We start from the raw sequence: 27000 nt of genomic DNA, 5'->3' as shown, positions 1-27000 counted from the left end.
TCTACTTCCGGGCGCACACAATCCCTTTGTCCAGGCGAAGATGGAACATCTTGTTTGATAGTTCCACCAAGACTGTATCCAACTGGAGAGGAGTAATTTGCCAAAGTAGTCTCCATACATTGTCCACTCCATGTCCACTATTACACCTGTCCTTCAAAGTAAGTCACATCCCTCTGCGATTCACTCCCATAGTAGCCGGCGCTTCTCTTACAGAGCACTTCTCACAATGGCAAATTATTAAATTTCTGGACAGTCATTGCTTATACCTGAGTTCCCTACCATCTGTAAAGTCCATGAAAACAGGGACCAATTCTGTCTAATTCATCACTCTATTTTCACCACCCAGTAAAATACTTAGTGCAAAGGTGTTCGATAAGTATTTGTTGAATATGTGAACAAGCCCTTCTTTACCTTTGCTTTATTATTCATTTTTGCTGATACACACACACAACCATATTCTCACTTTAGTTGAATAGTAGACTTCTGTGGGTAGAGTCTATTTCCCCTTAATATTCAGTAAGTATTTACCGAGTGTGGATGATGTCCAGAAACATCCAATTCAGAAGCAGTTCAATTCAAAAAACATTTATCTGGCACTTAATACATGCAAGATCTATTATCTGTCCTCGAGGGGCTTGCTACCCAGCAAGGGAGGCAGACAAATGCACAAGTCATTACAATACTAGGCAAACACTGGCAATGGCTGCAAAAGAGCTTAAAAAACTAGAGAATAATTGAGAAGTAAGCGAAGGCAAGATTCATTGTAATGGGAGAAATCAAGAAGCTTAGCCAAAATATTTTGACGACGAAAAGCACGGGAGGAGGGCATGCAGCACACACTCAATAAATATTTTTTGAATAAGTTAACCTCTCAATATGTACATTATAAGAAACTTAGAGAACGTATCGAGATATTAAATGGTTATTCGCACCTGGCTTCTTTCATCCAATTGAAATGAAGTGATATTAGCTGACCATGTGCTGCTTTATGGATTCTATAGATTTTACTCTAAAAGGCTGGTGTCTGAGAGGAAAAGATGCATCTCTGAAGAATCAGAAGACCAAGAACCATGGTGTCCTTCCAAAGGGTAGTAGGAAAGCATTGCCATTTTCATGGGGCAAATCCCTTAAAGAAAGCCTAATAGTGAGCAAGCCTATTTAAATATTTAACTGGAGAAAGTAAGCTACAAATTCCCAGGGGTGCCTAACACTGTTAAAGTTTTGAGGATTTTGAGGAAGGAAGATTTTTGAACCACCCTGAAACATAAAAGCAGAGAAATCAGTAAAAGAAAAAAAAAAATTCTTGTCTAGATGAAGCAATTCTCCAAGTGCTGACTTTTAGCTAGGACTGATTAAAAATACAACTCAACTCTTCTAAAAATATGAAAAAATTGAAGATTCAGTTGCAGAGCATTGTACTTGATGAAGGCATCTTCTAGGTGATGGCTAGAAGGAAGTGGGGTGGGAAGGGCAAGTCTGAGCTGGGGGAGAGGCTCAGGAAATAAGCCTGTGCCCAATCCACAGCACAGTATGAAGAGGTGGGTTTTCTTCCCGCTGAACAATATAAACCCCTTAATGGAACCCAATCCGATATTAGTTTTCCCAACATTATCCCTTTTATGCTGACACTACTCAGTGGCGCAGCCAAGTGGAGACAGATCCAAGTTTGGTTTCCCAATGACAAAAACACAGAGGGAACAACAATAAAAGTTGGGACACCTAAGGGGAAAAACATCCCATACACTCAGGGAAGAAAGTCAAAACTGTCAAATAGGGGCTGGCCCTGTGGCCGAGTGGTTAAGTTCGCGCGCTTCGCTGCAGGCGGCCCAGTGTTTCGTTGGTTCAAGTCCTGGGCGCGGACATGGCACTGCTCATCAAACCATGCTGAGGCGGCGTCCCACATGTCACAACTAGAAGGACCCACAACAAAGAATATACAACTATGTACTGGGGGGCTTTGGGGAGAAAAAGGAAAAAATAAAATCTTAAAAAAAAAAGAAAAAGTTTGTAACCTCTGAAAAAAAAAAGGAAAAACTGTCAAATAGACTCATGATATGAAGGGGATGGTCATTGCCACTGGTTTCAAGGAGAGTTTTCTCTTCCACTTAATATTAACACAAACATATTCATTAATTCAATCTGAAAGCATAATTTCATATTTTTCAATATCACCATATATTTATCGACATCTATTGACACACATTAAATAACTGATTTTAGAAGTGCCAATAATTTCTGATAAGCATGCATGGGGCATGAATAAACATGCAATCAAATATGTATGAGGGGCCCAGCCTGGTGGCATAGCAGTTAAGTTTGCATACTCCACCTTGGTGGCCTGGGGTCTGCCAGTTCAGGTCCCAGGCACAGATCTATGCACTGCTTAGCAAACCATGCTGTGGCAGGCGTCCCGCATATAAAATAGAGGAAGATAGGCACAGATGTTAGCTCAGGGCCAATCTTCTTCAGCAAAAAAGAGGAGGATTGGCGGCAGATGTTAGCTTCAGGCTAATCTTCCTCAAAAAAAAAAAAGTATGGAGTTGTCACAGTAACAATAACAGAAAGATGCTCCCTTAGTGATCCTGACTACTTCAGGGTATATAAAAGGAAGTAGATTTTAGTAATTTCAACCAAAATCTCTAAATATCCTTAATAAAGTTACATTTTCCCCTAAATATGGCTTTAAATGTCAATTTAACTTACATAAATATTCACAGCGTGTTCAATTCTTCGAAGTGTTGCACTGAAAGACTGTCATCTTATTTTGGGCTTACTTCTTTTTTAAAAAAAATATGAAAGGTTTATTTGTGAAGGTTAGAAAATCCTAATTAAATCTTGGCTGTAACAATTCCCAAAGGAATGAAGACACCCTGGATTTCTGGTTGCAGCCATGTTGCCACACCTAACACATAACTAACCCCTGGAGGGAAGCGTTCCACTTTGGAGTCAGAAAAGAGCTCCCCACTGGGGCAGAGAAGACCCAACCTAGCTGACTCCCTTCGCTTCTGGAGCACAGATTGTTCTCTCTGTAGCCAGCTTGAGTTTTGGCTTCATGGAGAAAGTTAGATTAGGAGAGTAGATCTTATCACTCAAAGCCCTGCCTCACCTGATCATTGATGTCTGACCCATACTCCCTAGAGGGTCACTTCTCAGACATGAGAAAGATACGCTCTTGGTTCAGGAAGTGGGGAAAAGGAAGTCACATTTATTAAACATCCCCATGTGCAGACACTTCCTTGCCTGCCTCTACAGGATCTTCAACACCCTATCTCGTGGTATTTGAACTCTCATGTTGCAGAAGAGGAAACGGAGGCATAAGACGTCATACCCCTCCAAGTGGGTCAAGAGCAGTGATTGGAACCTGAATTAGGATCCTCTGCTGAACCACTTTTCTCCTATCTTCATGTGACTTCAATGGGATGTTCCTTTCTCTCTGAAATTTTGTGTAGTTCACCTTGATACGGTCACAAAAGCATCCTCCGAGCATCTAATCAGAGGCAAATGCTATGTTCCTAATTTTAGCAACGATGTAGTCAAGGCAGAGAGAAAGAAGCGCTCGGCCTGAAAGCTGGCAAACGCCCTCGGAGAGACAGCTAACACATCTTGGAGATATACTGTCCAAAAGCAGGCTGCCACCAGGGTATCCAGCCGAACCGCAAGTTAGAGAAGCATTTGCTGTCGCCCACAGACGTCTGGCTTCATATCACTTCTCAGTGCCAACATTATTTTTAAAATCTCTATGATTTGAAAAAATCACGCACACCAATATTTTAAATTTGGAGAAGAGTAAGATTTGTAACTAACTGTCCCCTTGCATCTTGCCCACCAACTTGCCCACATATTCTCCAACATGGAGACAGTGAATTATGGTCCTCTCTAGAATCTGCTTGTTACCTATTTATAAATAAGTCTGAATCCTTTCCTGAACGGACTTTGGGAGAAAGCAGTAACTAATGTACCTGAGGCAGGAAGCAGAAAAAGACCCCTAGAACTTTTCTTTTGCCAAGAGAGCCCTGGGGGCTGGTGTTTCCTTAGGGAGGCGCATGGCTAATTCCAAAGGCCTCATAATTTTTGTGGTTGGTTTTCTGACACCTGTTGCTAAAAAATAATCAAATTCCTTCTAAAACTGGCAAGTTCGTTCTCAACTCTTAATAAAGTGTGGTACGGCTGGTCTTTGTTGAGAGCTGGTTACATTCCAGGCATTCGATAAGGCTCCACACGTGTCACCTCGTTTCAACCTCAAGACGGCCCTGTGAAGTGACTGTCACCAATGCCTCCATTTAGAGATGGGGAAGCTGAAGCTTAAACCTGTTGTGTACCTTGTCCAGCCGGCTAACAGGTGGCAGAGCCAGGCTCAAATCCAAACAGTCTGACTCCAGAGCCTTGACCCATTATATTACATTTTATGATAAAGAAGCAAGGATCCTGGAAGGGAATGGCGGCAGGAGACACAGGGAGGAAAAGATCAATCTAGTTCCGTCTCCCCCTGGACATGACTAACAGCCAGTTGCTAAAGAATCACATTTGTGTTTTACAGCATAAGCACCAAACTCTGAGGAAAAAAAACAGTACGAACATAATTTGTCCTGAATCACCGAATAATCCTTTCTTCTTCCTCCCTTTTTGGCATAATAGTTTTTCTCACACGTTTAGCCTTCTGACCAAATGAGCAACTTCTGAAATGCATGACATTGAAGATACAGATTTCCTGAAGAGTCACAGGACGTTATGAAGTAAACAGGATGTCAATATATAAGGTTGGTTGTAGGCTTTTGAGGGTGGGGTGATCGTGTCTTATTCATTTTTGCATCCTCAGCATGCAGTGTAACAGACAAGCTAAACTAGGTGATTATTTGTGCCTGGTGTTTTCTCCACTGAGTCCCCAGAACACAGCATAGCTCCTGCCACAGAGAAGGTACTCACAAATATTTGTTGGGTGGGTGAATTCACTCAACAAACTGAGTTGAATGTTGAATGCATAAACCGTACGGTACAGGAAAGACCTACATAATATGGTTTCACCCAAATTATGGGTTTCACGTCTATGACACCAACGCTGTAACTACATTCTATATATGTACACCTTTCTTTTGATATGAGAAAGTGGCACCAAACTAAGAAAGTCAGTTTTGAAACGCATCACAGCAAAGAAGAGAAATACGAGAAACGGAGACACACAGAGTTGACGAAAATTCCCAGGAAAAGTAATTTCAAAGATTCAATATAGAAATGATCCCAGGATAACATGGTTTTATTTTCATCAATTGTTTTATTTTGAGAGAAAATGCTGGTTCTTCTAACTTCCATAGATATGTCCCCCTCACCGAAAAATAAAATAGAATGTTTCTTTGTATGGCTTTGTCACTGTCAAAGAGTAAAGAAAGCAACGTGATAAATTTCGACAGAGAATAATAATAAGAATTTAAAACTCCTTTATTTATTCTTTAGTACCCTCTCTGGAAAAGGGCATATATACTAAGAATGGCATAAAATGACAAATATAATGACATTGTCATTGCAAAGATTACAAAATGTTAAAAATTTGATAGCCATTGTAAAATAGCTTCATAATTACATTTCTATTGAAAATGTCATCATCTTTTATCTATATATTAAACATATGAAATCAATTTTAAAAGTTTTTTAAAAATAATTTCAGATACGTATTTCTTTCCTCTGATAAGCACAAGTGTGCTATTTTGCTTTTATATCTCAAGGAGTATTTCATTATATAAACTAATCTCAAATATTGTTAAACTAAAAGCCTTAAATTATTTTTATGGTCCTTTGTTAAATGTTCAAATCTGGTCACATTAAAAGAAACAATTTCGGCTTCAGCCATCTATTTTTAGATTTTAAGCCATCTTTTCTTCTCAGCTGCAAAAGTGTCTTACCAAATAAACTGACAAAACATCTCAGCAACTAACATAAACGTGCAATTTTAATGCTTTCTAATCACAGAAATCAATATGAGATTTTTGTGCTTGTGCATGACCTTCTTCAAATTATCCACCCATTTTGGCTGAATCAGAATGAGTGTGGGCGATCTGATAAAAACCCTAAGTGTGTGAAATAAGAGCCCTCGCCTCTTCTGCCAGACTCCTCTTGACAGAAAGATGATAGAAGCATCACATCCCTGAGAGAGTAAATGCAAACTGACAAGAGACGAGCCTTTAGATGTTGAATATAATCTTGAATTGTGCTTGAAGTGTCTTATTATCTTGTCTTTTGATGTCTGAAGGGGTGGCTCATTGTTAGAAAAAGGAAAACCCTCACACATCTTTGCCATCTTTAAAAATTGTTTGGCCTTTTACAACTGCTTTTCCAACTAATGTCCATTTCTCCTGACAATAAATATGGCAGGTCGACGGCAAGTGACAAACAATTTACTTTACATGCCACACTTTTACGGGTTTTGAGAGCTCATGTGGAAGCGCGTTTTAAAAAGCCCCGTAGAAATTAGCGGTATTACAAATGTTAAGAGGACTGAGATCTTCGCGCATAGACAGATGTAAAGTTACTCGTCATGCTTATTTCCTGCTGTTTCTGGTTTTATATCTCACTGGTGCCGGATTCAAAATTCAAGCTCTCCATTTATCATTGACTGAAAATAGCCAAGGAAAATGAAAAAGCAACAACCCAGTCTGACAGACTCCATGAAGGAAACACACTAATGCAGATTTCCAATGCACATGGCAGTATTCAGAAGAGTATAAAACAATCCGTCTTGGAAGTAGGATACAAAGATCAGCGTTGGGCTTGCTGAATTTTGCCCCTTGTCTCAGACCCTTCAGCACTTTTTAATCCCTGCCGTCCTTTTGGGTACCCCTCATGCTTCATATCTACCATTTGTTTTGTGGGTTTTTTTTAACTTAAAAGTTTAATGACGTTTCCGGTCAATAGGATTCCTTAGCAGCTAAATCACGGCCATGCTGGTTTTCTGTCACCCAGCCAGATTTTGTGAAAGCTTTCAAGATCTTTCCCCAGACCTCCGCCACTCTAAGAATCCATAAGAATTCTCAAAAGGACCATAAACTGTTACAGGGTTCAGGTTATTGTATCATTATAAAAACATATTGATACTCTACAGATGACAAGATGGTCTAGGTTAGTCCAACCATCCCAACGCCATCAGCAATCTCCACGTGACCGGCCCTTTTTTTTTCCCCCCTAAGCAGGCAGCTGTAGACATTAGCCCCTCTCAAAGCACGATGCTTAATTTGTAACACTTTTCTGATTGTCTGCAGATTCCAACTGGACTGTTGCGAAATTACTATGACTATGGAATATAATAGGAGGAGTAAAGATTCCAGACTAAAGCAAAGAAACAGACCAGGACATCTGAAAATCTGAGCAATTTCTTAGGGAACTCTTAAGAATAAAACCTGCCTTAATCTTAGGAATCAGAATAAGATGAGCCAACCAACACCTAAAACAACAATGTATGTTTCTTCCCAAAAATGTGTCAAAGTTTTCCCACACAATCAAGATGATCCCCGTTCTGACCACTTACCCATGCATAGATTACAGTGCAGGATACGGATGTAATTAAACGGATCCATTAAAACATTAGCTTTATTCAATATTTCTCTCACGCTTCTCTTTTTGCAAATTGTATGATTCCTTTTTGACATATTTCTATTTGGCAATGTTTTGCTAAATAAAATCAGATATATTAAAGTAAAAATGCAGGTTTGGAAAAGAGCATTTCACCTCACATACCACTTCCACATCTATACATTTTAAATACAGGAGACTGTGTTTTTCTATTTGGCTTTTTATTCTCTTCTACCCTCGGTTGATTTTGGCAAAAATTCACTCTGCAGTATAATTTTTCATGCTTTTTAAACAGCTTCAAATGTTTGCATTTTTAAATCAAATTAATCCCTGGGCCTCTCTTCTACTTAGACAGTGCTGACTCTCTCATGCAATAAGTAACCCCAAAGCATTAATTTAGAAAAATAAATCTTGCCATATTGATATGAAAAGACAAATCACCACGTATGTGGTCATCGAGAACTGCAAAGGGAGATTAATTATACCACACTATTTTAATAGCGAAGGTTTAAAATCTGATTTCTTTATTCTGCGCCAACCACCCATTCTATCTTGATATGTGAACATGTAAATGGTACTGAGGCACATGGAATCTTACAGGAATGTGTAACAAAAATTGTGCTCGCTAACTATTAAACAATGCCTTTTACTTAATAAAACAGACAAGGATAAATGTTTATATTGTAATATCTGTACAGCCCACAAATAGACAAATATTTTGGTTCCCAATATTTAGATTCCAAGAGTCTTCCCTAGCTTGGGCAAGTTTTGTATCTTTAATATATCTATATTCCCTATAAATCAAACCGTGCAGAAACGCCCAGATCTCTTTGCTGAATTAAACTGCACAAATTCTGAGAAATCCTGTTGTCTCCTCTGCTCAGTGAATAGCAGCTTCAGAGAAGACTCTGGAACTTGGATTATAGCCCAGCTCTGCCTGAAGCAATACTACAATATGATTAATTGTTCTTTATTGGTAAACTATTAATTGTGGTAAGTTTATCTGGAAACTATTTTTGAAATATGCATAACTATAGGAGAAATACGTTTAAGTGATGTATGGATAGCATGAACTAAAGAAAAAGCTGCTTATTATAAATTAGCCCTTATTAATTTTATGATAGACAAAATACATACATACTATAAATTTAGTAAGACAATTTGAAGTATCATGTGGACATAGGAGAAAATATGGAGAACACAGCATAGACACACAAATGTTTACACGGGGAACGTGACATTTATTCACTGTGCGTTCACAGTGCCTAAGAAAGAAAATACAGGGAAACCAAAATAAGCTATGGAAATGATAAGAAAACGGAAAACGTGCATTGTTATTTTAAAACACTGTGTTAATATTAACCTTTAAATATGGATTTCTTGGCTTTCACAACTTCTATCACAATTGGGGTTTTTTCCTCATTAGTAGGATGAAATTAAGGTAACACATATTTGGAAATGTATCAATTTGAAAAACACTGATTATTTTACGAAAAGAGATGAAACACCAAGAAAACCACTAAAGTCAAAAACAATATATGGCAGGACAAACACGAATTAAATTGTTAAATCAATTCACGTTGGCTGTCATTGGTACATTTTAAGGGTCCTAAAAAATACCTTAAAATTCTACCTCTTTCTCAGGCTAAATTAACAAGTGTTACTTTAGTTATTTACTAAGAACATTTTTAACCATCTTAATGAATACAGATTTCACGTGGAATTCTATTTTCAAATGGTTTTCAGTATAGCAAATCTCTTAAGCAATTAGTTTACGTGTAATGATATTACTTAGTTTCTCTAATTGTAATCTGATCATTTCTTCCTCATATTTTCAAGTAGTTTTGACTGCATTGTAATTCTCTACTAAAAGTGATTTAGACTGTATTGGTTATGTTATTCCAGGTAGCTAATTTTTTAATTAAAATAAAAAACAATATATTCTTGCCACATGGAGGCTCTTAAAGCACTTTCAAAAGAAAGACTATAAGAGAAGTTTGAGCATGAATTTTCCTGCAAATTCTCAAACAAAATATAGACATCCAACTAATGTACTAAGATTTTTTTTAAAAGGAGCAGCTAACTATTAAAAAGAGATGTCAGGAGCTATGCAACTTGATCAGGCGATTTTTAAAAACGATCTTTGAATACTTAGGAAACAAAGCTAATTTCCAGTTCTCTGAGAAGGACAAACTTTCTTGAACTAAGAGACTCAGTGTTACTCTTTCTGACGCCTGTGTTCACACGAAAAAGGCTTACTCCATTTCGATAGCTCACAATAGCGTCATAACATAGAGTCAGATATATCACCAAAGTAGTCCACACTTGTATCATATTTTTATGAAATCTGACTTTGAGATTCACAAGGTAGGGACTTACATTTAAAACACTGAGTCAGATCAACATGTCTAATGAACAGACGTCATCAGAAGCCCCCATATTGCCAAACACTCCTTTATGAATGGAGTTTCCTATAAATATTACTTGAAGGTATTCCCAAAGAAAAGTCCAATGTTGACAGATTTAGAACCTCATTCGGGCTCATGGCAGAAGGGAAATGCTCAACTAAAAAACACCAGATTGAAACAAATTATGCTCACTTATTTCCCTCTGAAAGAAAAGACATTTGAAATTTAAAACGATGAGCATTTAAAAAGAATAAGACTGAAATGGCATTCATAAAAGGAAAACCAGAACATAAATACCAGCGAAGTATAGAATCTAGGAAGACAACAAACAAGAAAATTCCAGAGCCACGTTGGATATTAAAGAGAAACTCATCCGCTGGAGAATGGCAACTGTTACTATGAGCTTTCTCTAGCTACCTCTGCCTTTGGATATTTTTTAAAAATTTATTAACCTGACAGCAGGAAACTTTACACAGATTGCCCCCTGACAGGGTGCCAGTTTGGTAGAAACACTTCGTTTCTTTTTCTTTAGGATAAGAAAATCAAGAAACATGTTAACTGGAACCAGGTGCATATTTGGGCAAATGTGACTGCTCCTCCCATGGTCCCCTGCCCAGGGAAGGCCAGAACAATCAGGGGCAGCCTGATAGTGGGACCGCACCCTCCACCATTCCTCTTCACGTCTACTCTCTTTTTAATGTGGGAATGTCTGATGTATTATTAATACCCCAACATAAACCAGCAAGGTCGCCAATCAAAGAAAGTACGCGTTCTCTCACAAATTACCTGCTTACTGTCTAATAACAAGCCAGGTCCACTTGAAACAGTCACTGAAGTCTCGTTTTTGAAGTGGGAGAAAATTTTATTTGGGCAATTCTTGAAAAGAATGCTGCTCATGCTATAATTAAACTGGCTAATTGAGAGAGAAAGCGATCTACTCAAGGGCTGGGCTTGGAAGCATGAGTCTGGAATGCACGTCTATTTATTAATTACGACATAAACTGGTCTGGACGAAAACCCTATCATGCCATGGAACCTTTAAACCAGAAACACCCAAGACATTAAAAAGACTAAAACAGGCTCACTTAAAGGGGTGATGGTGCAGAATAACGGAATTTCTAATACTTTATCTTTTTGCCAGTTGTTTATAGGACAACTTAACAATGACAGCAAAATATAAGAATTGTAGCAATCAAAATAAAAGAAAAAATGTCAAGCCATGTCAGCATTTTGATTTGCTAATGCGTAACCACGTAGTAGCATCCTCAGACATTGCAATACTGAACTATCTTCTTTAAACAGAGGTCTGACCTGAGTACCCCAGGCATGGCAAAGAGACAGAAAAGGAAGGCACTAAGACAGTCCCCACTGAATCTGTGTCACCTCTTGTGCATCGTCCTCCCTTCAAGTGCACTTAGAAACGAGCACAGCTCAACAAACAAACATGGTGAAAAGTTTGAACACCAGTGCCATCTTACATGGATTTATCTTTATGTCCAAGCTCACAAATTAATGCTACTTAAAGCGGATTTATTTATCCGTGTAGTATTACAATGGTTTTCTGGGGGGTAAAACACTAAACTAAATTTGTCTAAATACACACAGCCTCTCACTGGATTTTTTAAAGAAAGACCTCGGTGCATTCGCTTTTCTTAAATGTTAAGAAATCTATCTCAATGTGCATTTCCCCCTCAGTCGTCAGAGAACAGCACGACCAGGGCTTGCTTGACTCTGAAACCACAATTGATTTCTGACAAATACCTTATCATGAATCCCATTTCCTTGCACAAATACTGGTTTCTTTTAAATAACTGTTTTTGCACTGAATCTCTTACTCAAATTATTTAGTTGATTTTAAGATGTGCTGTTTTAACATTTCCTTAGCAAAACACACTTTCTTTAGGGAAAGATAGTATGAATTTTCAACTGATATAATATCAAAACTTTTAAAAATACAGAAGCAGGATGCATATTTTAAATAAATATATTTCTCTAAGGAATTTTCCTCATTACCTCCCAGCTAAATTCCCTTTGGGCTTAAGCACTATGTGCTGATTACCAACCCCAGCATATTTTATCAGAATATTATAAATACCCAAGGCACTGAAACCTTGAGAGAGACGTTTAAATAAAGTAATAAAGACAGTAATGCCATCTTAAGGCTTCCACTTTTGCACAAGCAGAAGGCAGCGTCACCGCCAAGTGCAGGCCCCATAATGCCCTACGGATGACCCCCATGCTGACCTGCAGAGACCACTGTCTCAAGGGGTGACAGACAATTTAGTCCTTTATCCTTTTGTCATTGAAAATGACTCCACTGCCATAAATTCTAATCAAGTCAAACTGGATGGCAATTTAGAAAAAAAAAATCTTATAATGCATGTTTCTATGAGGAAGATAACAGAAAGGAAAAACCCTATAGAGATACATTTTCTAGCAAGGAAGAATAAGTGACCCAACTTTCAACCCTTTTCCAATAGTTCACAGATAAGTGACATTGAAAATACCCGCTCTTACAAGTACCATTGCATGCAATTTCTTTTAACCTAGAAAAAACACAATATCATAAGAGAAAACAAACCACCAATTTTTATTTGAGGGGCAATGTTTATAAATGGTTTTTTGTTCACATCTCAGCTCAAGCCTTTAGAGCTGTGTGCCCGATTCACGTGCAGCGTGGGACAACTGGGAAGCAAGCCACAGAGATGAAGCCAGCCACCCAAGGTAGCTGGGACTTTAAGAAAAGCAATCATGAGGTTTAACTTGAAACAATAAAAATATTCCCGGGAGGAAAATCGTTAATAAATCGTCTTACAAATTTCAAATATATATATAGGAGAAAATATTTAGGTCATATTTTATGCGGTCTCACTTCTTTGGCTGAGACTGCGTAGGAAAACTTTAGTACTGATATTTTTCTAGGGGTATATATTACTTTTATCCTTTCTGTGGCCATTTTCCTGACCAAGTTGTTGATGCTACCATTTGAATTTTAGCATCCAACTTGACTGAATGCGGAACACTGAATTCTTGATGGGCATAACTAAAAATGAAGCACCACACTGACACGAGGGCTATAAATGTCACAAGAGAAACACAGCAACCTCTTCTTTTTGAGATTGTTTGCCAAAGGCCGGTTTCGAGAATGGCTTCGAATATGTACATCACTAGTCACAAACTAAATGACGGGCTCTGCATGGCATCACTCATTTGATCACGCAGCTGAAACACAGTAAGACACCCAGCCAGATTCTCTGACAATGCCCCCCAACATGCAAGTCTGTTCTGCGTACTGTTTCCTACGGCTCAGAGCTTAGCATGATACAGTCTTAAACCGAAAGAGAGGATAGTTATTCCACGGGCTTTACAAGAATAAACAATGCACCGCTTAATGATATCACAGAGCACCACCTCACCACGTGTTTCTTAATGAAATGTGGATTCACCTCTGCTAAGTGTTCTTTAGTTTCCATGGCTGTTCAAGTTACGCAAAACGCTACTTACGATGTAATTACTTTATAAAACACAAGGGCCCTTTTCTGAACTTTCTACTTAGGCTGGCATAAGGCTTCTGGTTTCTGCTTCTGGTGTTCTGAGCTGCTCAGAGCTCTGAACCATTCTGCACAGTGTGCCGCCCTTCGGATGCTGCTAAGTGCAGAGGTGCAATTTAAGGAAAGGCATAAAAGGCCCAAGGGGTCCTGGAATTTCCTTTGTTTATCCATAGAGGGCATCAGGATTAGCCTTTCTCCTGTAGTTTTGGGCTGATGGTGCCATACTGTGAGAGAAACAGACTTGTCCTCTGGACTGCTAATTTGAACAAGACACAGAAGAGAGCATCAGCTCCAAAGAAATCCATTTCGACTGAAATTTCAGGTACAATAAAAAACGGAGCTCCTCTTGTCTCCTGCTGTCAGTTAATATCCCCCCACGAAAGTAAACACATCAAGATGCACATGACGTGTCTTAATCTCCTCCTTTCATTATAGAAGCACCATTTTCAATAACACGATGTATATGCTATAAGAATGATAGTTTGATATTAGAAAATCATTGTTTAGAGATAAACCCAGATGTTCCCAGTTATTCAGGAAAAATGTCATTCTTCATTATCAAGTAAAGAGTATAATCATAACTAGATATAGCAACAAAAAACTTCAACATAGTCACGTCAAATAAAATAATGGCCCATTCAATTATCATCCATTAAGTGTTGCCAAAGTTGCTAAAAATTCTGAAAGAAAATTATTCTTGAAAGTTTTAGTCAGTTACAGGAACTAGAATTCCTAAAGTAAGTCTCAGGAATGTTACAGAGTGAGAGCATAACCGACCCCACAGCTAAGGAAGCCTGAGATACCATGGGGATGCTCTCCTTCCCATGTGAATCTATTTTCTCCATCTCATACTATGTCAAATTTTTATTCTCAAGCTTTCAAAACTATTCATCTACTGATTTCTTCTTTACCTAATTGGAAACTGGGAAATATTCAGATTGTGTTTGAAAAGCAATCCAGAGACAACACAAAATTAAGTGAAAACATGAGGACTTTTAGATATAGGGTGTAGATTGTGCTTGATTCTCTCTCACAAACTCAGAAGTTGAGAATTCCAAAGTGAAGACGAGGACCTTCTTAAACCTACTATGATTTCTAAACTAAACTATAATTCCTTAGTTTACCCCATAAAGATTCCATTAAGATATTTTTTCAATGAACTTTTAATTCAAATTTCTTTGACCCTCTTAGATTTTTTGAAGCTTGTTTCTCCACACATGCAAATCTGTAAGAGATGACATACCAAATCTATAATAATTTTCAGTGTTGGAAAATGCAAGCAAATGTTGAAAAGCCAAATGAATTGCCTCCTCATTGGTTTACTTGAAAAAAAATGTTGGGGTTACAAGTCGAAGTCTACAAAATTAATTTACTTTTTAAAGATGCATGCAAAGTTTAGGAACAAGTAATCCATTATCTGCAGTTACGCTGAATTCACAATTGATTACTTTTTAAAAGTATTTTTAGTATTAGTATACTTAATATCAGAGAGGCTGGAATGTGGCTTTTTGCCTTCCTATAATTTCTAATTTTATCTGACTTCTCTCACTAACCCCTTAAATGAACTGAGTGTTTTAGGACATAACTCTTCCTACACAGATAAAAACTTAGACTACAACAAAATATTTCTTCAGAGTGAAAATGTTAAAACCTGAATGCTTAGGTATGGAAAATTTCTGTCAGAGGTGGAATTGCTACTTTTCAAAGAAAGGGTAATATGATAGAATTTCTTGAAAGTGCAACCCATTATGCACTTAAGTGTAAAATAGTATTTTACCAATAGAAAATTTGAGACAGAAACTTTCTCTGCGACACCCCTCTAGAGTTTGATGGAGTGATCATTTAAAATCAGAGAAGAGCTCCTCTGTTGCAGCTGGCCTGGGGTAACCAAACCATCAAAACTATTTTCTTTCTATAGGTTAAAAAAAAATAATAAAGCTTATTTTTTTCACTGAATTAATGACTTTCTTCAGAAAGCAGTTGATGCAATAATGTTGTTTTTCTCTGAAATTCAGGCACATGACTGTTTTCAACCTGAGACCAAGCATTTCTCTGCCTGATTCCAAGTATATGTGTATGGTTAGTGTATCTATATATATATACATATACAGATTAGAATGTATTCCATATATATACATATATATATACATTTCATGTTATAAGTACATAAACACTTGAAAATAATTAAAAGCAAGTGTTTCAGGAGCAATTGTTCTGAAAACCTAATGTCACTCTGTCCCGTCAAGTGCTCCTCCAGCAGAGACATCTATCGCCTCCATCACTCAGTCACGCGCCTCTACAACCCGCTCCCTTTCCTGATTAGAGACCACAGTTGTTTGAGTTGGCTTACAGAGTGTCATCTGTTTGAATGACAGATGTCTGTGCTGGAGTGGCACTCTGCTTGTTCCGGTTTGGTTTATGAAACAATGATTCCTAAAAGGTCCTGGGCTGCCTTCACATTTAGAATGAGGCTATAAACATCTATCAAAGGGAGGAGGCGGGGAGGGATGCAAAGGACCAATTTTCCATCCTCATCACCCTTTTAAAAGAAGAGATATTCCTCCTAATTGTGATTACAAAATGTTATTTCTTGGAGCAATTCCCGTAGCCACCTTTGTTTACCTGGCATAGAATGACTGGTATTGATATTTTCCAGTTCCTCTCTCCTGTCTGTTGACTACAGATAATAACTCTTTACTCTCCTTCCCCTTAACAAAAGGCTGCGAAGTAACCCGGAACCGAGTCGATATTTATTCAATAAATGTTAACCAATTCTCACAATGGAACTGATTTCCTGATTATCATTACCATCTTCTTTTCTCAAATAATTTCCAGCCCGGGCACTCTGGCAATATCTGACAAGTCAAAATGGGCAGTGAGGAAGTTCCCTGTTGGGAAAAGTTTGGAGGACATCCCCCTAGCCAGCTAGAATCGGCCTTGCTGGCTCGGCCCCTCCAAGAGGCGAAGCTCCTCTTTAGTACTTACAAGAAAATTGAATGAACAACAGGAAAAAAAGAGGGGGGCTGTGGATTGCTCTTCCGGACAACATGGTAGGACTGAAATGAAATACCTAGACAGACTTACCGAAGAGCTTGCTGGGAGTGTCCTCGCTGTCATTTGATTCCACAGGCGCAAGCAGGGGCTCATTCAGCTCGCTGTCTGAAGTAGCAGCCTGGTCCTCACCTCTCAACTCCGCATTCATTTCACTCCGCACTGACAGCAAGGGCTTACTGACTTGTCCAGCTATCATTGGATCCTAGGATGGGGGAAAAGAGTGAAAGGGAGGAAAAAAAAGTGGCAGCTTTGGTGTGCGTGTCCTCTCTCTCCCTCTCCCTTCTCTTCTCTCTCTCTCTTCCACACACACACTCTCCCTCTCTCCTCTCTCTCTTATCTCTGGCTGCTCCCGCTGTTATTGCTGGCTGCAGTCAAGTGAAGAGCTATTACAGATCCGAAGAGTTCTCCATTACTCCCCACCCTATTAAAGCCCGACTAGCATGTGAGATATTCAGGAGGCTCCAGAGGGGGGGAAAAAAAGAACAACAAAAAAAAACTTCTTTGAAAGCAACCTAACCAACGCAGCTTTAATTGTGGGATGTGCTTTTGTGCGAATGTTTTTACACCTTGTTCTGTCTTTAACGCAGTAAGAAAAAAGAAAGTGCTGGGTTTGTACTTCGGCAACAGACTAAAAAGGAAGGAGCACCCTATGGAGGAAACATGGGCTATTTTAAGGAGCCCTCTCCCTGGGGGAGAAGCAATTAAACCCTATCCTGAGAGCAGAGAAAAGAGATAGGGAGAAAAGAGTCGTGCAAGGCTTTCAATGGAATAAAAGAGATTTCTTATGTAAATTCTATAAGCACCCTTAGAAGTTGACTCCATGGTCCCAGATCGGGGACTGAAGCTGACCTCGAATCAAATGAATATTTTAAAGCAAACAATACACAACAAAATATATGAAGATTGGTTTAAAAATTTGTAAAGGAATTGGAAAAATACTTACAAATTGGGTTCAATAATTCGGATACCTAGAGCATCATACGCCCAGAGCATTAAAGAAAAAGAAAACAAAAATCACCTCCAGAAAGGCAAACTTTGCCCCCCGATAATTAAAATCTGCTTTATCTTCAGCTCATTAGGAGGGCATTCTAGGATCAGAAATATTTTCCAAGTGTAGCCTTTTATTCCATTTGCAAACTAAGATGCATAATACGGTACTGGCAGAAACACCGGATACAGAAGAAAAAGCAAAGCAAGAAGTGCCCTCTTGGCGTTATCTGGGAGCTATTTATTGCCAAGTTCATGCCTAAATGGTTCCCGAGCAGGAAACAGGTGACCAGCTCGGGAGCAGGTGGGGCGGCATTCTCTCTTGTCCCGTCGTTACATTGGCTGCGGTGTGCCTGTGGTGATTTTTTTTTAATGTATTCATGCCTGAAAAGTGAATTTGATATGACACATGATAATCTATGAAAATGTTAATCAATACAAATAGTTTAAGCTGTCATCAAATGCACTTCTTTAGTCAATACTCATACCACTGAAAACAATGTCACTGTCACCAGGGCTTAATTTGCACAGCACTTAAATATTGGACTCTGTGCATCGATGCACTTCTTCTTCAAATACTGTAGGTAAACACATTTTCTCCCTCTTTAAGGCTGAAGCACTCAGCACGCATTTAGCTGAGCCGAATCCTCCCTTTTGAATACCTTGATAGGTCCACTGGAGGGCAAAATTAATACTTAATTGAATCTCACAGTCATCAAAATAATCAATACTTTTTTATTATTTATTCTTTACAGTCTGTTGACTGTTTCAAACCTCTGAGGGAATGGTGGAAAGGATTCATGGCTTTGAAACACTGTCATTTAACAAGGTAATTTTCAGTGGGGCATTAGGGGTTGTGAAACATATAATAAAACAAAAATGGTGGCTTATAATAGGAAGAAAGAAAAGAATTATATTTCTGCCATCTAACAAAACAGGATAAATAAAAAAGCAAGTGCAGAGAGAGAGCGAGAAAGGAGGGGGACAAGGGAGAGAGAAAGACTGGCTTTTGAAGGGTTTTATCATATCAAGAGCAGAGCCGAGCTTTCATAATGCTGACATTTCTCATCCTGACAATCCTAAACAAGTGGAAAGGATGAGATCGCAGATATCATCTTTCATCACATTCCGCAGCTTAAGAACCAACATGACAGCTCCTCTCCCCTTTACACTGTTAATTACTAAATAAAATACTACTCTCTGTCAGCATCAGATTATTGCAGATAGCAACCACAAACATTTCTCCATTGTTTTCCCCTTCTGAAATGGTGATACCTACCTTGAACTCTTTAGGAAATAAATTAGGCTTGTCTCACCGTATTGTAAATATTTGAAATATAATCAATGTAATCAATGTGGTCGATTCACAGTATCGTCAGCCTAAATTTGCTGGTGATAGATTAGCAGTTCCTGGACTGTGTTTGGTCGCCGAGACGTGGAGCTCTTGAAAACGGGGGAAGGAAGTGGAGGGGGGCAGGCAGGAGGGACAGAAGACGCAAAATTCTTAAATGTTCCTAAATTTCTTTCCCATGTATCTAAGAGAGAATGCATGTTGGATTCTGCTTCAGTTAGCAGAGCGCGTGAGGTGGGGGGGGGGGGGGGGCCCTGCTTTACCTCACGGCTCTGATAAATATACTCAGAGTGAAGAGCCCAGCTTTAAATTCTAGCACTTTCTTTCACTTTATAAAAGGTTGAATACTCATTCTCTCCAATCTAAAGGAAGGGGTGTGACGTGTGGCTTTGCGACATCCAGTCTCCGAGGCTGCATTGCTCATCTAGGTAGTGTTAATGGTAAACTTATGTTTAGAATGGCACTCACTACCCTCGTGATAAGCCAAACATGGTTATCAACATATCAGTGAATATCTGGGTAGCCTTAAAAAGAGAATATTCTGTTCTCGCTTTATTTGTGAATGGACAAACAGAATCCCGAGTCATACACAGGAGCTAAAATGCAGCTGCTAAGTTCAAGTGCGCTTAAATCTTTAAGACTTTCCGTCTGGCTGAGGTGTGCAAAGCGTCTGCTGGCAGATGGTACGTATTCACCTACCATTAGCTCTTCTTTAAATTACTTTTATGTACCTCACCCATGGCTAGGTTCCCAACTGGTGCCTCTCAGTGACGTGAGCTTAGAAAATTCAGGACTTTGTCATTCGAGCACTCATTTGATTTTTTATCTTACAAAACCCTTTAGGTTTTCCATGATGCAGCTGTAGCCCACATATATATGTGCATGACATGGTTAAACAGCAAACCCCCAGTGAGGCAGAGAGTAGACAGCTTTTAATCACAGCTGCAGCCACTGGGGGGTCCATTTGAAAATGTGTCACAAGCAGTAACCACTGAGTACAGTCTTATAAGTGATGGGGGAGTGCATCTTTCAAGGAGCACTTGGCTCGGAAGTCGCTCTCTCCCTGCCAAAAGCAATGGCAGTCGGTAAAATCCTTTCCGCCAGCAGGAATGAAAGGATTTTCCAACACGCACTTACATAGGTGCTTGCAGGAATGTAAGAGGGCTGCAACTTCAACATGTACAAGGATCGCTGCAGTAGCACAAAGGAACAGAGATAGCTAGTGAGGGCCAAAATTAGAGAGGGTGAAGACTCTTACTGGAAAATCTGAAATTGTCAAAACTACCGTGGAAGCAATCGGTACTTCTCTGCAATTCATTTATCGGCCCTGATAGAAGAAAGTGACTGGTCCAATACGGAACAGTGTCTACATGTGCAAGAACAGGCTGAAGCATGTGCCAATAAAGGACGCTCAGAGGGTCATCAGAGACCCAAGAGTCAGACAGTGAGAAAAGAAGCAAGAAAGGGAGTTTCCATTAGCGAAATCTCAACAAAAAATTTCACCATGTCCTACGATGAACAGACTGTAATCAACATCGGAACTACACTGTAACCATTTAAATCTCCTTTAGGTATTGTTAAAGACTAAAAATAGGGCCCATTTATTGAATGTCTTTACCAGATAGGCACTTCAGATGTATTCAATGTCACCCAAACTGTGAAAACTATTAGCCCCATTTTGGGGATAAAGAACTGAGATTCAGAGAGGCTAAGTGACTTGTCCCAAAGCCACACAGCTAATAAGTGGTGCAGCTGGATTTTGAATGCTGGTAGATTCATTCCAAAGATCAGCATCTTTTTATACTGCACAGCGTGCACTGGGCGAAAAAACCGAGGCTCAGAGACTGAGTAACCCAGGGGGTTTCCCAGAACTTGAGCTATGGAGCATGAAGGGTGTTAAACCCCAGATAACTGATCCCCAGAGGATGTTGTGTGTAGTATCTTCTTCCCTTCAAATTCTAGGAATAAAACACTTCTCTGTGGATGCCTCTGGGGTGAAATCTACGGGGTGATACGGTATAGTAGACGTGACATCAGACAATGTCAAATACCCAGGCTTGCATTCAGGTTCTCTCTACATCAACTTAGAAATCATCTAACCACGGTCAGCCTCGGTTTTCTCATCTGGAACAAGAAATGGTTGGAATAAAACAGTATTTCCGAAGAACCCTTGTCCCAAAAGATATTCTACAACAACAGAGTTTTGCAATCAAACCCACAAGGAAAATGCAGCAGAAAACTCCACCGGAAAAGCAACAGATTCAACTCTGTGGAACGCAGCATTGCCCTGAATTATCTGACCATGGATGGCCGTTTACTTATAATCTTGATTATATTATCTAATGGACCTAATGCTTCTGGAAACTCATTTTAGAATGTGCCTGCTTAGATTACAGATAATGTAAATGAGCTAATGTAAATTACAGCTCTAATTTTTAACAATTCTGTAATAACAGGCTAGAAGGCTTCACCAAGGCCACATCTGACCAATGCTTCTTACATTCCTTTACCTCATTAATATTCCTTAGTTTATTCATATACGGTTACCTATAGCTTAGCATACGGTAACTGTATATACTCTCTTTGGATATTAATTCCTGATATCCCTTAAGATAATTTTAAAATAAAGATGTCCTCGTGTATTTCTGTTGTAAAACCTTTATTGGAAGAGCAGATATAGGGCACGGTATGGAGGAGAGAATTCAACTTGGGCTTTTACTAGGCTGTTAAAAAGAATACCAGATAAACAAAGATATAATTCAGCTAAAGGCCTTCGGTAATTTAACAGAGTTTTTGTAAGCATAATCATTCTCATTTTATAGTCAGAGAAACTGAAGATAGCAAGATTATTAACTCCAAGAAGCATCCGTGTCCAGTGGCAGCCACGCAGTGGAGATACCCACAGCCCTCTAAACTGAGCTCGAACGAGGTCCAGCATATTTTTATGTGCACACAAACCAACTAGGAAACAGAAAATCAGAACAGCTTTAGGGAAAATAAATAAGATAGGCAGGCTTCAAAAATCCAAGGAAATAATTCATTTGGTTGCAAAGTGCCAGAATATTACAAAGTTATACTCAACAGATCTATTTCTAGAATTCAATCAAAAAATTATATTCCTTATAAAGGAAAAAAACGTACCGGATTCCCCCTCCTCCTAAAATGCTACATTTCAATTTAGGAAAAAGGTAGAAACAAAATTAGCTACAGCCAATTTAAGATGCAAAGACAGAATCATATTTTGTATTTAATTTCTCCCACTGAGAAGAGGTAAAAATCAAAATCACAAATAATTAAGAGGAAAAACCTAGCTCTCGATGGGTGTGGGGAAAAGGAAACTTCAAGTGTGAATTTTGTTCCCTTAGTCATGAAGAAAAACAATTTTTCTCTTTCTTTTACCGATTACCAAATATTATTATGTAGGTTAGTTCTTAATATATTTCATGTACCGAAGAATATTTTCCCTCAAAAGTTACAAAGAACTTCTAAATTTTTATCATTCAATATTTCCTCCTTCTATCAATAATTTTTATTCACCCTGAGCTAACATCCACTGCCAATCTTCTTTTTTTTTGGTATGTGAGATGCCGCCCAGCATGGCCACTGACAGAAGAGTGGGGTAGGTCCATGCCCAGGAACCGAACCGGGGCCACCAAAGTGGAGGTACCAAGCTTAATCACTAGGCCACCAGGTCTCATGATTAAGAATGTCAAAAATCAATCATTTTTAAAAAGACATTCTCTTTGACTTTTGGAAACAAGCCCACAGTTTATTTTCATAGGTTTTTTCTATTGATGTAAGAATATATATTCATTGTTGAAAATTCGTACAGATCAAAGACACTAGAAACACCATAAATTCACCCACCACTGATCATTTTATTCTAAATGTCATTTCCTAGACCACCAAGCAGAAGCTGTTTTGAGAAAAGCAGAAAATCCCATTTTGAGTATTTTTAGCAAATACTCAACAGACAGAAATTTGTATTATAATGAACTTAATTACACAGCTTAAACATAGTTACCTTTGATTATCCCACAACAGGTTTTCACAGCAAAATGTTGATCCCAACATGTCTTCCTTCCTCAACCCAATATTCTCAACTGTTTTCTATGTCTCTCGTCTCACCACTAACCTTACAGTTAGTGTGGCTAGAATTTTATTTAATCCTATCCCAAAATAGATAAGATGAGTATTCTGTGAAAATCAAGCAGAACATTCAAAAGTGAAAACAAATGCTGGGTGTAGAGAGTGACTACTGAAGAAGCTTCAGGAAACCTCATGGATGTTCCCTGATTAAGCCCTAAGCAACTGTATGGCCATGAGGGACTCACCATCTCTCCCATCTTGGTTTCCATACCAACACGGCTCTATACATCTCAAGCAGGATGTTGTGAGACCTGAGTGAGGTAATGTACAGATGATGTATGTAAATATGTTTTGAAAGATGGAAACCTGACACAGACCGCTTTCCACCATACTGCTTTCCACAAAAAGGCATCCAATTGACTGTGGGTTTCTTTTCTCTCTGTGCCTTCAGTTTGGAACAGGAGTGTATGTGTTGTATCAGACGCTGTGGTGTGCTGCCCAGATTCCCCCCATTTAGGACCAAGGCACCCATTTCCCCTCTGCCAGGAATGCTGGCTGAGGATGACTCCCAGCTGAGTTCCTCCCCAGGAACTGCCTTTTTCTGAAAGAAGCTGCTTCTTCCAGGTCACATCCCTTCCTTAAGGGGCAGCCAAGAATTTGCCTCATGGTCTGCAAAGCCTAAAATATTTCCTCTCTGCCTCTTTACAGAAAAGGTGTTCCCAGCCCTGACCTCCACTCTAGGTTGAGGCAGTTGCTTTAACCAACATTCACACTGCAGGGTTAGCATTTCAGCAGAAAGGCCAAACTCCAGGCTTGGCCACCACAAGCTCTTCAGCAGCCTCTGCTCACTGTCCACCACTCCTTCCCCCTGCATTTTGCTAATTAGTATAATTTATATTAATTTGAATGAAATTAATTACTTGTTGATCAGCATTAACAGAGGTTAGAAATGGGTTCTCATCTGGTTAAATTAGTCATATTCACGATGTATGTATTGGCTAAAATATTTCGGAGACATGCCCCAGCCTTGCACAGAACCAGAGAATATTAAGAATCCAGCAAGTCCTGTCCATATGCCCTTAGGGACTGAGGGCCTAAGGCTTGGTCCCCAAACTGCCCCATGTCCAGTCTTTGGGTCAGAGAGTTCTACCTGCTTGAAGGTGACTGTGAAAGAAACACATCTTGCTTCTAGAGTCTTGTCACATCTGCCTTAATGAACCTTCCATGCCAGGTGTGCTAGTTTCACCCAAAAAGATAGGGAACTATGACTTCATCACGCTTACAGAGAGGGTGAACAAATTATTTGAGGATTGTTTGCTAACAAAAGAGTGTTTAATAAATACCTGTACGTATCACAGCTTTTAGTCTGAGAGCTTGTTTCCATTATAATCAGGTAGCAAGGCTTTGGGGATAAAGCAAACTCTCACCCATCTCTAACCATTACTGGTCATCTACCAAAAAGAACCCTATAGTTGTGCATAAGATTTTGTTTAGGCCATTTGCAACACAACCCACTATACTGGGTGATGACCCACAGCTAGAAGGAGACTCTCTTAGAGGCAGGCAAGGTCATTACACAGTGAAATACGGTGCAGAGCCCTTTTTCAGGAGATGCCCCAGGAGAATTACACTATTTGCTGCCCCCATCCATCCCCAACACTTTATCTAGGGGATATTTAGTTAACACGAATGTCCAGAATCATCTTGAAAGATGATAAGATGGCAAAATATCTGAAGTACATTGGACTCAGAGGATGGTATTTCATTAAAATGTGTACATATTAGCACAGTTTAAGAGTCTCTTGTCTTTTTGTTGAACCTCAGATACATGTGCAACCTCTTTCCCCACTGTCAGATGTCACCTACGGTCTCTGTGTCTCTCCAACTCCCGAGCGCCACATCCTCTTAACCAAGCTTATACTCCAGAGATGACTCCAGTTAAAGACTAAAGCATCAGAGGCAGCTGTGTTTAAACACAAACAAGCAAACAAACAAGGAAAACATCTCATCAATGCAAGCTTGTAGGTGGAAATAACAACACAACAATCAATCAAACAGGAGTCTGCCAGTTTTGGACTTTGTACAAAGCATCGAGGATGCAGTTAGACACCCTCATCTACAGCATCACCTTGAACCTCCACAGCGCCTTTGCCCCCAAGAGGTTAAAATGACTGTACGGGTGATGGTTCATGTATACTTATCTGGGAAGAAAGGGAGACAGTGGTATTGACAACCTAATAGCACCATCAATTCAATTTCTGCTGCCTTTGTGAAAAGCATCAATAAGAGTTCAATCCAGGCTCATCTAGAGCTGGTCTTTTGGTAATGGGGTTATACAGCAGCATTGACATCACATACACATACCCTATATTCATGCATTCTTCAGGATCTGAGGGCTTCAAATCAGCATCAGGATTTCATCAGAATACAACTCAGATTACAGTGAATTTGCATTTAGTGATCTGAATGTACAAAGAGGGAGATATTCAATCTCTGTTCTAAAAAAGCTCACTTTCTGGCATCTTAAAAATTCTAAGAGGTACTTAAAGTATATATTTTTATATTAATTGTATATGTATATCAACATTTGCAATCTTTTACAAAAGTGGATGACATAGTTGGTTCACAGAACGAAAAGATCTGGTGTCTAGTCTCAGATTTTGCAAACTGAACTGAGAAGCCCTAAGGTTTTTAGGGAGGGCCCTCCAGGACCTCAAAGGGGGGCAGGAGAGGACCAAGGCACTCACTCCCAGTTTCTAACACCATGTTGGCTCCTCTCCTCTACTTTCCATGGAGTCTCCAAGATACTTGAAGAAAGGGTTTCACAGGTCTGCCCGTATTACATATTTGCAGCGCAATGCAGATGCAACAAAATCATGACAGTTTTCCTACGGGTTAATCATTTAGTTTTCCAAAATAGTTAAGCATTAGACTCAGACACATCTCAGAATTCCAATACTGGGCATTGCGTCTGATACAAAATAGGCTGTCAATAAATGTTTTGATTGATCGATTGATTGATTGATTGATTTGTGAGATAGAAGGGAGGATGGGGAGAAAGTTAAGGGCAAGGATTGTCCTTGGTTGATAGTGAGTTTGGTTTTGTGTGAGTGTGTTCCCTCGTTTTACCATGGGAGAAAATGGAAGAATTTAACTACAACACTGAAGAGGAAAGGAAAATAATTTTCTCCGTGGGACTAAGGCTGAATCAGACAAAAGCTATCACTGGTTCGGGGGAGAAGTTCCCCCAAGCAAAGACATCGGCACTAGAGCTCCGGGTGGCCCCAGATGAGCACAGAGCTCACCCTCCGTGGGCCTCAGCCTCACCGCTCTGTCCACGCTCCTTGTCCAGCCTGGAAGAATCTCCATCTCCCTAAGGGGAGCCGGGCCCCACTGCTACAAAGTAACCCTCCTCCCAGTACCTTCTGGTCACTCAGGAGCGGAACCATCAAAGGCCCAGCACATAAGAAATACGATTATATTACAAATGTTCTAATTCTATCACTTCTCTCAGAGGAAAATATTCATTTAAATGAATAATACATTAAATATGTGGATACATCTAATTCTATTCTCCTTTCTGAATGGCAAAGGACATACGGTTGAGAAGAAAAACTCTTTATTCCAAAAAGATCCAGTTCCCAATAGTTTCAAATTTCCATAAATAAATAGAAAAATCCATTCTGCCCCCTGCTGACAGACTAATATCCCTAAAAATCCAGCTTGAAACCGACCGTTTCCACAAGACCTTCTGAGTTGGGTCCAAACTCCTAACACACCAGACCCTCCATGTTTGGCCAGGTCTGGCTTTCCTCACACTGTGGAGTATGGATAGGCAATGCACAGTCATAGAATGTGGCTTCACAGTTTTATAATGATTGTAAACATATCAAGGTGATTTTCTGGCAAGTGGCAATAAAGTGTCATGGGGCTGCCTGGACAGCCTGTCACGCCCTCCCTCTGGCCCACAGAGGGCTGACGCTGGCCAGCCTCACCAGGACCT

General features: G+C 39.4%; 1 protein-coding gene across 8 annotated transcripts in view; it reads right to left on the bottom strand.

Moving 5' to 3' along the window:
* Nucleotides 1-27000, bottom strand: part of POU6F2 (POU class 6 homeobox 2) — a 459108-nt gene that overhangs the window by 346886 nt on the left and 85222 nt on the right. For 5 of the 8 annotated variants that reach the window (XM_070615457.1, XM_070615454.1, XM_070615451.1 and 2 more), the window contains exon 2: nt 16601-16772. In XM_070615457.1, the coding sequence (XP_070471558.1) occupies nt 16601-16766 (166 nt within the window). In that variant the 5' untranslated portion in view covers nt 16767-16772. Of the gene's footprint in view, nt 1-16600; nt 16773-17513; nt 17822-27000 lie in introns of those variants that run through there. The other 3 variants (XM_070615456.1, XM_070615459.1, XM_070615453.1) reach the window with 2 other exon arrangements.

This window comes from Equus przewalskii, chromosome 4 (assembly GCF_037783145.1).
Source record: "Equus przewalskii isolate Varuska chromosome 4, EquPr2, whole genome shotgun sequence".
Taxonomy (NCBI): domain Eukaryota; kingdom Metazoa; phylum Chordata; class Mammalia; order Perissodactyla; family Equidae; genus Equus; species Equus przewalskii.
The sequence above is the reverse complement of the archived record's forward strand: the minus strand, read 5'-3'. Positions and strand labels throughout refer to the sequence as shown.